Source organism: Pinus tabuliformis, chromosome 4_1 (genome assembly GCF_031772625.1).
Source record: "Pinus tabuliformis cultivar Carrire ecotype Pingquan chromosome 4_1, CPIR1, whole genome shotgun sequence".
In the NCBI taxonomy this organism is placed as follows: Eukaryota; Viridiplantae; Streptophyta; class Pinopsida; order Pinales; family Pinaceae; genus Pinus; species Pinus tabuliformis.
In genome coordinates this window covers 521,991,832-522,005,252 of record NC_142303.1, presented here as the reverse complement: position 1 = coordinate 522,005,252, position 13,421 = coordinate 521,991,832, and the positions used below count along the sequence as shown (strand labels likewise).

The 13,421-nt window shown below is 33.9% G+C and overlaps 1 protein-coding gene and 1 pseudogene across 1 annotated transcript; both read right to left on the bottom strand.

Moving 5' to 3' along the window:
- Positions 1–2,635: 2,635 nt before the first annotated feature.
- Positions 2,636–4,780, bottom strand: LOC149176885 (phenylacetaldehyde reductase-like). Its single transcript, XM_089421603.1, has 4 exons — positions 4,630–4,780; positions 4,274–4,359; positions 3,922–4,113; positions 2,636–2,851 (listed from the first exon to the last, which is right to left on the bottom strand). The coding sequence occupies exons 1-4, from the start codon at positions 4,778–4,780 to the stop codon at positions 2,636–2,638; spliced, it is 645 nt and encodes a 214-aa protein (XP_089277729.1).
- A 3,235-nt stretch (positions 4,781–8,015) lies between these two features.
- Positions 8,016–9,130, bottom strand: LOC149176884 (F-box/LRR-repeat protein 3-like; annotated as a pseudogene).
- Positions 9,131–13,421: the final 4,291 nt, after the last annotated feature.

Sequence of the window (13,421 nt, the reverse complement as noted above, 5' to 3'; positions counted from 1 at the left end):
CAAGTTGAACTACTAGAAACCAAGGTAGGTGTTTTATATCATTTTCCCTACTCATTTTGCACACCCCATCACTTCATCAACATTTTCATGCATTATCATCACTTCTACTTCCATGCTTGAGTTATCATATGTATTGTAGCAAGGTTCAAAATAAAAAGGAAAATTATTAGGTATAAGAATGTCTAAATAAAAATCAAAGAGCTAAAAAAAATGCTCGAGGTAGAAGCAACTAAAGTCACATCATGCACATGAGACATGCCACCTTGCTATAAAACCTAGGTTCTCCCAACCCCATTCTCAGATTAAAAAGAAGGAAAGAAAGAACTAAGCATATAAAAAGAGAAAAAGAAAAATAATCTCTAGCTCTTGAAACATCATTTCCCTTGTACCACATTCACCATCATCACTTGCACCCTATTTAGAATCCTAAGAAATACATCTTGTCTTAAGGGTTTTCACATGTAATTAAGGTTAATGATGTCCACACGATGGTCAAGTTAGGAAAGAGTTAAAGATTAAATTAGTCATCGAGTATTAAGAGATTTCACTTGATTGTAATGATTCGAATTTATGAAGGGAACGATACATATTTATAACCAAAACACAAGGATATAGTGAAATTAAACTTCTATTAATAAATGGAAAATGTTGAAATTGTATCAATGGTATCTCTATCTTTGAATGGAAATTGATGCAAGTAAAAGGAAGCAAGAGTTATGGCCCTGTTGTGGCCAGCAACAACCCCCCTTTTATTTAGTTTTAGAAATAAAACTAAATAAATGGGGACCCTTCTAAAAATTAAAAACTAGTGCTTATCTTTCCCTTAATTTATTTTCAAGATATATTTGAAAAAAAATAATCATTCCTAATTCTTTTTTTTAACAAAGTAATATTTTTTTATATAGTTGAGATGTTAAATGTGAATTAGTTACTTTATGTGAATTTAATATTCTTGAAATCTAAAGGTTCAAATTTATGGAGAAATATTTGAAATTAAAAACTACTTACAGAAAGCAAGTAGATTCAATTAGTTTTTAAAAAAGTGAATTTATTTATATATTTAAAATTATATTTTTAATAATAAAAAATTATTTAAAATATTGACAAATATAAAATAAAAATTAATAACTTTAAAATTATAAAAAAAAAGTGAGAATGTTTGTAGAGTTTGTTTTAATACTAACAAAAATTATTCATAAGATATATAAATAGTTTGTTTTTTTTTTTAATTAAGAAGCTTCTCTTTCATGTTATAAAATATATTAATGAACCAAAACCCAAATATATTAGAAAAAGAAATGGAAATTTACCTTCCATTAGCTCCAAAAAACGAATCCATTCCATACTTTAAATAATAAAAAATTAAAAATAAAAGTTCGATCTTCCAAGGCAGAGCAGTATTCTAGTTTTTTTCTTGTAATTGAAGAATTTACCATCCCAATATATAAAGATACTATCAATTTATAAGAAAATATAGAGACAGACAAAAAAAAACAACCCTCCTGTAACAAAATTGCCACATATAAGCGAACATTACACACTCCATAAAACAGAAAAAGTGTAACTTCCCATTCCATTCATAACACAGCTGATGCTTAAAAGGTGTAACTTTCCATAATGGTAAAACAAATAGGAGGAACTTTCATAATGATAAAACAATTCCAGAGTGTGAGGTATCCACTTTTTATTCCCACACAAAACAGCCCATCAACAAAGCTTGCTTTCACTTTTCCTTGCAAGGAATCATGAATTTGATTTTACTTCAGAAATTAACCAAAAAAAATGCATATGGTAGAGAGCCTTAGTCACATGCTTAAACTTTAATGCTGGTCATTATGGAAATCGACTTAGGGCTATTGCCAACTATCAAATGAAGGTCGGTGCTCGTAGTGAAGGAAATTGACTTATTTCCAACTATCCAACAAACCTTGAAGTGAAAATTACATTACATTATGTACAAAAATTGATATAGTTTGAACATGTAAACTCCCTAAGTTTTCTTGTGCCCCTCATTGATGGCTGCTGTTAAGCTATAACATAGGGAAAAGCTCCCCCCTTCCCTTATAGTTCGCTACTTAGGGTTGCATGGTTTCCATATCCAACCATTAATCCAGTCAGCTTCTTATTACTTAGATGCTCTTAGCAAACTATCTAGTCTTCAAATCTGTTACCAAATTATGAAAAAAATCAAATAAATAATGAATTCATGACCATCTTTGGACAGTGTCTATGTATGATTAATTTCATTGTGACATAATAGCTAAGATAAAATATCATTAGGTAAGCAACCCAATTTAAATCTTGAAGATACAAAATCTTTAGTGATTTTAATATCTGAAGAATAATTAATTGCTCTTTACCTATCAGGGAACGGTATTAGGTGTTGCAAACTCTGTGCTAAATTGACAGCATCTTCTGCATTACTGACTATTTGATTGAAACATATATATCTCCCATAGGCATATGGATCTTCATAAGCACATATATGTGCATCCGCTAGAAACCTTATGTCTACACTAGCTAAAGTGCCCTTCTCATACATTTGTGCAGCGCTTGCGATCATAAAGACTAGCCACTGTAAATAAACTAGCTAATATTTTGCACTTCCATAGATTAGATCCTCTCCAAGGGATTACTACACCATATTTGTACGTTCTAGAGCAGAGTCTATTTGATATGCAGATCTCTCACCCTCACCTTTAAGATATGCAATGGTAGATCCTGAGCTTTTGTATGTGATACCAGGTCCCACAATCAGAGATGAGTTGATTATCACCATATTCAACCCCCTACCCATGGCCATCACCCATGCAACCTTCTCTGATAGTGTCTTGGCTAATGCGTACCACAACTGTGAACAAGAAATATTGTATAATTAGAACATAATACCATAGATCACTGCAAGGTTTGGAATACTATTATTAGACTGTATAGCTTTGAACTCCACAATATTTGATAAACACCCAAATTTTATACATATACCCCTTCAAAAAAATGATGAATACCGCACCATAATGTATTTAGGTTCTCTCTGTAAAAATATATATACTTAGCACAAAGCCATTTTAGCTCTGATTCAGTATGCACCAAAGATTTAGACAAAGGTTACATATCTATACTTTCTCATTATTTGATGAATTTATAACTTGGGAAACTTCAAGGACAAAAATGAATTGGATATGGATTGTTGCATATAGAGAAGATATATGCATTCTGTTGCCTATGATGTGGTATCACTTCAGCAATCTTAAGAGGCGAAAGATCAATTGGATATGGAATATTGTAGGGTTATTTGCAATGTGTAGCATGTATTATCATTTGAGCAATTTTAAAAAGCCAAAAGATAATTGGATATGGATTCATGGACTAAGAGAAGCAAGATGAATATGTAGCATGTATTATCGTTTGAGCAATTTCAAAAAGCCAAAATCTAATTGGATATGGATTCATGGACTGAGAGAAGGCTGAAGCAAGATGAATTGTATATCTCAGTAAAATGATGGTGGACAAACTAAAATATGAAAGAGTCAATTGGATTTATTTCTTTAGATTGGAAGGAGCAATTATGATTTTCCCCACCCAGATACAATGGTAACAAATGACATGTTTAGCTCATATTAAATATACTACTGCCATGGATTCCATCGCCTTGGAAAACTACTATTGTAGCTGGCCTTGAAAAATTGTAGATGCAAATGTTGAAGTTATTTATTAGATTAACTAATTTGATCAAAGCAGCTTTAGATGCAAAGTTATGAGTTACTTACTATATTAAGCAACTAATCAAACCAACACTATCGAACATACCATTCAGTTAGATATTGTTAACAAGTTAAAAGGAAAAAGTGATAAATCAGTCCACTTTACTTCGATTGTTCACTAAACTTAACATTTTGTCATTTAAAAATTATATATACAGACCTTCAATTTCCTACGAAGATTTGCATCACTCCAATGCCTCTCATCAAGGGAATTAACCTTGTAGTCTCCATCTTCTCTCCAAATTTCTGCAGCCACAGAAGAAGTGAACACAACTTTCTCAATGGTCTCGGTCTGAGCACACGCTTCCAGTGCATTGTGCGCTGCTTGTACTTCAAGTTCTGCCATCACTTCCTGTATTACACAAGTCCACATTTATCAATATTCAACCCTTCCAATACATATACCAAAATGCTCACATCTTTAATTCAAAGGTTCACTAACTTACATCATAAGCTGCAGCACTCTAAGAGTGTTCAAAGGTATAGAACAAAGCAGAATAGCCCATGAGCACATCAGTAATGTTGTGATAATCCAAGATGTCTGCATAGAAGATCTGCAATCGATCCCCATGCAATTTTATGAGAGACTCAACTTCGCCTGCCACCATTTAAAATCATCATTGAAGAATGCCAGGATACTATAAGTTCAATCAAAAAGAAATGTGAAAACCTTCATCTCAATTTCAAGGTGACTAGGAATTCAAAATAGGGATGGGATGGCGCAACTTTCCTATATTTATTCTTAGGGGTTTTAAAAAAAGGTAATGCATCAAACTTGGGTTAAAATCTTAAATTCATAGATTCATCTTAACGTGAAATTTATCAAGAAACTACAAAATCTTGTTCTCTTTTCAATAAATAAACATACCAGCGTCTCTCTGCACAGTGGCGTGCACTAAATAGCCTCGTTGCGGAAGACCCTGAATAATCCACAAGCTTACATAATTGGACGCATCCATGACATAGACGACCTTGTCATTGCCCTTAGAGGGGTTCAGACTTGAGGTAAACACTAGCATGGCTGCTCTCTCCACAAATCGTTTTTCCGAATGCAAGTCTGCAAGAGAGAGACATAAGTAAAAGAGTCTGCTGGTCGACCATGGCAGGAGCGTTAACTAGATTCATGGGATTGGCTTCTGTGTGAAGTTGAATGGCAAGGAGTAGTCTACCTAGGCGGAGGAATTGGTGAGGGAGCAGCCTGTGGGTTATTTCTGAATTCAAATTCCATGGTGAATTAACTTCCTGGCAGCAAGACGCAATGGAACTCAGAATGTATGTCAGGGCCCTGTCAATCGTCGATATTAATGTGGAGGGTGGCAGCGCTGGGCAGAGGCTGCTGAGGGTGGCGGACAGCGGAGGAATTGTCAGCGGCTGGGGCAGAGGTTTTTCCGGCCAGCGACAGAAACCGGGCAATTCCTCCCCCTGGGTAGACTACTCCAAATTATGTTTCCTGTCAACCGAAAATGTCGATGTCACCAAGTGCATGGGGATCACCACATACATCCACATTGTCAGACTTAGAAGGTGACGAGCATTTAATACTTCGGGCGGATCCATGTTGTCAGACTGAGAAGGTGACGACCATTTAATACTTTGGGTGGCATGTAGGTGGATACATCCACATTGTCAGACTTAGAAGGTGACGAGCATTTAATACTTTGGGTGGCATGTAGGTGGATACATCCACGTGGTCAGACTTAGAAGGTGACGAGCATTTAATACTTCGGGTGACATGTAGGTGGGTGACCATTACTCACCACCCGTCACTCCATAATGGATACATCATGCTCACCATAGTTCAAGTTTGAAATTTGAGGTGTTTTTATTGTATTTTTTGGAAGTTCTTTTATGGGTTTTTTATTTTAATTATTTTATTGTGTTTTTTTGAGTTTTTTCGGTGGGTTTTTTTGTCTAATTTCTTTAAAAATTGGCAGAAATTGATTGAAATCACAAGTTTAATGGGTAACCCTTGCACAATGGAAGTGCCTAGAGATTTTCAGGACGCTGAATCCATATGTACAGTCAAAAACCAATTTAAATAACACAAATCAAGATTTCACCTCAAAAATTTTCACTATATTCTAGAAAGTCCAAAAACTCACACTAAAGACAACTCCATTTAAATTTTCCAACTTATCCCTCCAAAATTGAAACCAAACAAAGTTTCTGTTACACCATTTCCCCATTTTCGATCATTTCGTTTTTGAATTGCTTCAATGATGAGTCACCCACAGGATGCAAAGTTTAATCAAATATTGAATGCCTCTGATATTTCCTTAACAAGAAGAATAAAGCAACTCGAGCCAAAGATTCTGAAGGACATGGAGTTAAATGGAGTTTTATCTGATACACATGCGGACCTCAAGACTTATTACAGATATCCAATTCCCTAACTATTATGAAATAAAAAATGGATGGAATAATACCTGGATGACACTATAAATCTTTTACACCTTTGTATTGCATTAAATTTTTTAATTTCAAAGGTTCCAACTTCTAGTTCATTATGCTTTGCATTTCCTAGAATTTTCAGATGGCGTTTAGTCTAATGACAATCTCTTTCATGTTAAATTTTCTCTCCCATAGTTGAAGGAAAAAAATGGACCCAAGGGGAAAAATGGTCCAAACAACCGATGGAATAGTGGAATTGAAAATTTCATTGTAACATTGCAAAAGCCTTCAAGTTGGGAAGGTAAAGTCATCATCAAGGGGCAGTGTTTTCATGAGATCGATTATGGAGTGAAAGCAACAAATCATATTTCTCTATAATGTGGTGGCTTTTTCTCATGTTGGGAACTTTAGCTCATTAATTGAATTGCATATTTCTGAACAGTTTTCATGGTCCACCACATTCATGAGTTTGTAGAAAGGGATTAATGGTGAAAACAAGAGATGTTTTTCGCATGACCCAGTTTGGGTTTTGAAAGATATAGAGTTGTTGGATGCAGCCATTGAAAATGTTTGTCTTATAGTTAATAAATTATCTCCTGGTGACATTGTTTATGGAACATAGAAAGTGGAACTCTACAGGAATTACAACAAATTGTATGATTGCTTGTCCAGGGGTTAAATTCTCAATAAACATGTTAATGACTTCTTCCATGTTATTTTGAGTGGAAGGAATACATTGCTCGATAGTCTCAGGTTATCCACAATCCAAGGAACACCCATTAAAGATGCTCAGAAATGAATATATCAATAAATTTTAAAAGCATTAAATGTTTAACTTTTATTATTTAATGACAGCAACTATGCTAGAAAGTCATTGTATGACTAGTAGGGATTGTATGAATATCTGGTCTATTAATCATATTATATGTATGGCTCTTGTAACCATATCATTGCATGTAAAAGTCTTGTTTAAGTCTATTTATTGGAAAGGAATTTATGGCTATAATCTCTGTAAGGTGAATTACATACCCTGTTTATGCCAAGTTATAAGGATATTCAATCTCATCTCTATGTACTCAAACACCTAGCTCTTTATTGTAAAATAGAATATTTCAATATTATTCTAATATATGTTACTACTATCGAATTATCTTTTTTTTTATTTCAGCACTTAAACGCTGAGCCTCTATATGTGCGTGGGGGTGAATGTGGTAAAGAAGTAATACAATTTCTGCGTGTGGGTTTATATTGGAATGAAAAACTACTGTGATAGAATGATTACAACCTCTAACATGATATATGATAAATAAAAGGGTTGAATTTGTTTAGTTCCCATTTTCTTGAGAGATAATTTAAGTAATGCAAAGGTGATTTTGCAAATGAAGTGATTCTAAAATGTATATAAGTGAAAATTTATCTTAATTAGCATAAATTCATCTTAATTATGGAATTTTTAAATATTCAATATTAACATAGATGGCCATGGTGTGATTAAGACATTGCCTTCACTGGCATTATCATGTGGAACTTTTATGCAACTTTCTTTCAAGAGAAAAATGAGAAAACACAAGGTATGCTCAGTTTGTCTCATGTGTTTTATGTGCAGAATTTCAACTGAGAAAACAATTGTTTAGTTATAAAAGAAAATATGATTTATGAGAGGAACTTAATTTTCATTATTGAGTAACTCTACTCTTACCAAGTTACCAACATTTCTTGTATTGAATTTTTGTTTTTTTGCCCAAAGCATTGTCTATATTTTTTCTGCATTTTGTGTGTGTGTGTGTGTTACTAAATTAAATCTTCTATGAATGGCATGCAAGTAATTGTTATGTGAAAAATAAAATGTACACTTAGATCGTATTATATTACAAAAATATTTTCCATTCATCGAATATTGCACCCAATCAACATTTCAATCAGAACTTATGGTAAATTGAATTAAGGATTGAAGAAGCGTGAGTTTCTAGAAAATTTTGTAGGCATGAAACCATTAACCATGGCATTCCTCAAATAAATTAGCTTTAGGTTATGTAAGCTTCTAATACTTTCCAATGCTAACAAAACAACATCTAAGATTGGACAATATGAGACATCCATATGCACAAATACCATCGATTTCAATGTTAAAAGGTTTTCTTCCATTCAACAGATATATAGGGGAGGATGAATTGAGATTTAAATATGGCTCAACTCTTGAAAATTTTGATAGAACATGGATACAACCAATATTTCAACATCATCCACACCGTAGCACCTTTTTATATATAATTTAGAGATACATTTACATCTTAAAGAAATTTTAGAAAAAACAATAGAACAACCTTGAATTTCAGGCTAGTGAAATTTTTGCAATTGAGGAAGAGATGTCAAACCATTGTCAACACATGTATGTAGTAGGAAACATTAATACTCTTGAAATTTGGGAAACCATTGGAAATTTCTACTAATCCAACATCTCCAACTCCTATAGATCTGGACATATAGTTTCCATTAGTAAGCTGCAAACATCTTCAGAAAACATCATTTTGATAAACAAATTTTAAATTTTCATTTCTAATAAAATTTTATTAGAAATGTACGAGCTCACTTAAATAATGGTATCTACCTGTACAAATCAAGTTCTTAAAGATATGAAAAATGGGCCCCTATATGGGAAATCCCTTCATTGGATATATTTGGGCAGAATCCTAGTTTCAATGTGACCAATTCCAAACACTTAGATAGGGATTTCAATCTTGCAGGAACAAATACAATAAATACAAAGGCATAGATGAGAATAAAAATAATATCCAAAAACTAATAAAAATACTAATTACTATTCACATAATTACTGTCAATATTCTCTTCATATCTAAACAATGTACAAAACATATATTATTTATGTTACAGTTAGTAAGGTCAAGCTCTTGTGCAAAAGGATAATCATCTCCTAACATAGTCAAACTTCTTTATGTGTCCAAGCTGTAGGATTCCATCTTAAGAGATGAAATATATATGTTGATGTTTCAATCTCTAAGAGAGAAATATTGGTTACATCACAATGATGAGTAAGATCTTAGTTTTTTAACTATCTACGACATGCCACAAGAGTAAGAAACAAGAGCAAGAAAGATGGAATGACTGTTTACATATCAACCTGTTATCACCCAGTAATTTCCCAAGGTTAAAGAAGGAGATCACCGGGGTAACCACTAACCACTTTTGGAGATCAAGACCTAGCCTTCCTAATGCTCAGAGAGGGCTCTCTCTATATGATTTAGCTTTGTTTGTTTGGATATTAGGCTAGTTATAAAAGTTCAAGGGGGGTTTTGATTTGTATTGAAGATTGGGTGGTGGAATCCTTGAAACAGATGGATAGAATGATGTCTCTATACGATTGGGCATATCGAGTAAAAAAAAAAGGGCAACAGAACTAGATCAACTCATTAAAGGGAATGTTCGAAGGGCAAGATAGCATAACAGAGCGCAGGTCTTTAGGCTAGGGGGATGGAAAAGGTTTTAACTAGGGTGAGAGAGCAATTAAGAATTCTCATACTGGGATTGAAACGAGGAACAGGGGGAGTAATCGAAAACAAACGGAAATCAAGAATCCTTTGCTATAGATTAAAAAAACAACCTAAACTAAGGAGCAATTAAGAATTTCTTAACTTAGATTATCTGTAGAAAACATATATTTGCTTCTATTATAGTGTAGTGTAATTAAACAAATTCTAATACAATATTATGGCATTTAGATTTAGATCAATGGTATGAAAAATTTAAGAGATAAAAACAACGTGAGAAAATACTTGTCTACACTTCACTCTACACATGAATCCTTTGAAATATCTTGTCTTTATTCACCAATCTAGTTTGTTGGCTCAGTCAATGCTCCAATAGATTTTACAGTCTTTCAATCAAGTAGTTTATAGAAATGTCTAAGAATCCACCCTACATACTTCAAATTGTGAAGTATTTATACTAAGGTGTTATTACAAATATCTCAAACTAACTTGAGATTTAATCTAGGAAATAGAAAATATCTTCTCGTAGGAAGATAGAGGCAACTAATGAACTGCTTTCATGATGTCCCTTTTATTGTGGTGTTGCCGGCTTTTATGGTTTGTTTTAGCTCTTTATGTTCTTACTGTTTGAATCATTTACACTGGAGGTTGTATTCACTTATGTCTTTCATCTGATACTCTTTATCACTAATACTCTTTCACTTTGATGACCTGTCTTTATCCTTTCTGTGTTTCTTCCTTTCACTGTTACAATTTACCTTTTACTATGTATTTCAACAATAAATTCTTATGTTTTTTATGTGTCTCAACATCGGAAGTGGATATTGATCAAGTTTCAGTGTGTTTTATTTGTTTGTCTTTTATCTGCATCTCTGGTGTGGTTACTTTGTTCTGAACTGTCACTGCTATGTTCCTTGTCTTCTTCTCGGTTCTGGGTATATTGGTATTCTTCTTCGTTCCTTGTATAATTGATCTTCTTCTTCTGAACATTGGCTTTTAACTGGTTTCTTGGTCGAGTCTTGGAGTAAAAAAGTTCTTTGACTAGTATCAGAATTGTTTATCCAAGCTCTGATCTTAGTCTGATAACCTGGAAAATTCAATAATATTTAAGAAATCACTGGTTGGCATAAAGGGCACTTGATGGCTCTCTTGCACAAGGATGCGTGGGAAATGTCTCGGGGCAGTATTTTAGACATAAACGGAAGTGAAATTGAATCACAGATGTTCAAGGGTGGTGATAAGGGTTTTATGGGTTTCTAGTGTAACACTGGCAAAAAGTGAGAAAACATGGGTTTTCGGGGTTTAAACTTTGATGGGCAAATTTTTGAAAATGGCACAAAGTTTCATATTCACGGAGGATAAGTGGTTTATCGGAATGGCGGGGAAGCGGTATTGGGAGGTTGTCGCACTGCTTTAGAGGCGTGGGCAGTTTTTAGGAGGGGTCACTCGATGTGCTTTAGGGCGTGACACGTAGCCATCGGGGGTCAGGGGAAAACCACCTTATCGTGCAGGTAAAGGCAGTCCATCAGGCGTGATCGATATGGCTTTGGGCCGTTGGATCCGCGGGATTGCGATCCGACGGTGGTTAGGTGGAGAAACTACATGGAGGAAATGAATGAGGATTGAAGGGGGGCCCAAGGTTTTAATCATGATGGTATGGGATTAGTTTAGGCTTAAACCCTAGGTTAAGTGATCGGTCTGGGCTTAATGAGGGATTAGGGAGTCAGGTGAGACTGATGTAGGATTAACTTAAGTTTTACCGGGGTTAGGTAAACTTAAGTGAAGTTATAGTGGGATAATGGGTAGCTTATATTAGTTTTTATTTAAACTAAGGGTCAAGGTATTTTATATAGGGTTTTAATTTACTTACAGGAAAAGGGTTACAGGGGAGTTATATAATAAAATTAGTTTAATTAATATGAAAAGAGCGGAGTGAGGTTTTCTTCCTAAGTCAAAAGGGAAAAAGGCATGTGATTGCGCATTTAGCCTTATACTTAGGATAAAAAGGATTTTAGTGGGTTTTTTGTGTGAAAGGGATTTACTTGTGGGGTTTATTATTTTTTCTAGGTAAAAGGGGTTTTCTTAGGGTAATGAGGGGAAATGGTTTTTATGGAGGGGGGATGTGTTTATGAAGGGGATTCTAGTACTTGCATCCATAAGTCATTAAGCCGAGGGTCTGGTCCCTCCAAAAGTTAGAGAAATGCTCTGAGCCTCTTTAACTTGTAGGGTTAAAAGTACTTAGAATATAATAGGAAATTAGTAATTAAAGGGGAAAAGTGAATGAGGGGGAGTTAATCATATGAACTTTTAAACCTTTGTTTTTGCCTTCATAGTTGGCCATACACATTGAAAGATGTATCTAAGAAAGATGCATGTGTTTTGATCTAAGTAACTTTGTAGTTTAGCAACCTTTCATCTACTTAGCCATTTCTTACCTCTAAAGTATTTTCTTCATTTCTTAGGGTGCATTTAGGCTAGCAAACCCTTATTCATCTATTTTTCTTTTGAAAAGTAATCTATCTAATTCTAATCTTATATCATCCAAGGGCTTAGATTAAGCTTATGAGCTCCTTTTGTTTTCTCTACCTAACTATGATCTGCCAAGATTAAATTGTTTGGTCAGATTTTATTTTCTAATCTATAAACATGAAATTCAAATCATGGAATAACCAAAATTAAATAGTTTGATTACCATAGATTGTGGCATGAATAACAAGTTGCACACAATCATTATTATGCATAAAAGTAAATAGTAGTGGCATTTGGACTTGCACACTTCCATGGTCTCTTTGTTTTTGGGGTTCATATATTTTCATCCTTTTGACCTTCTCTTATTCTTTTGTCCATTGATTTATCTTTTAGGACATACCCTCTTTACATTTTTTAATTTTTATAATATGGAAAACATTTTCAGAAAGCAAAGGTATGTAAAATATTACAAGGCTTAACCTTAGTCATTCAAAATTATGACTCCTTTTGGTGTAGGAACCTAGGAGTGGCTCCACTTAGGGATGGAATTTCCTTGTGAAATGTCAAGAACACTGTCAACTAGTAGCCTGATCCATTGGGCCAATCCCACACATGTGTAAGCTCTGTTGTATAATCTTTGTGACTAAAAATTTTGAACTGAAAATACACCCTTTTCTGGAAAATGAAATTTGATCTAACATAAACTTGCTGCTGAAAACTAAATTTATTCAAACTGTAATCCTACCTACTTACTCTAATAAGTTTTCTGACTACTGGTTAGGTAAAATGAAACAACTAATGCAACCATTCAAGCATTATATACATTGATGGATTTTTCTTCTTGGGCTTGTTTGTGATTAAAACTGAGGTTCTAAAGCCAAATATAACCTTGTCAACCAATGAGATGGTAAGGAAATACTTGATTTCCTTTGTAGACTCTAAAAATTGTACAAAAGGATCTTCCAAAATATATACACTATTGTTGAACTGATTTACGCAACTGTGCAATTGTTTTGGATGGCTTCCATGCCATGAAACTGAAATGTCACTTTTATCTTTAACACCCTACAGAATTTCAGATGAGATTTGTGATGATACTTCTACTGGTTGAAATGTCTGTCTGGTGAAACCATTATCATCTTGATTTTGACTCTCATAGTCTGTTAATGGAGAAAAATTATGATTGCATATGTCATCCAACCTATCAACTATTGGATCATAAAGAACTTGAAAGGATTGTTGCAACTTATTGCACATGGGTTTGAATGGAACTTCATAGATTTCTACAAGTTGC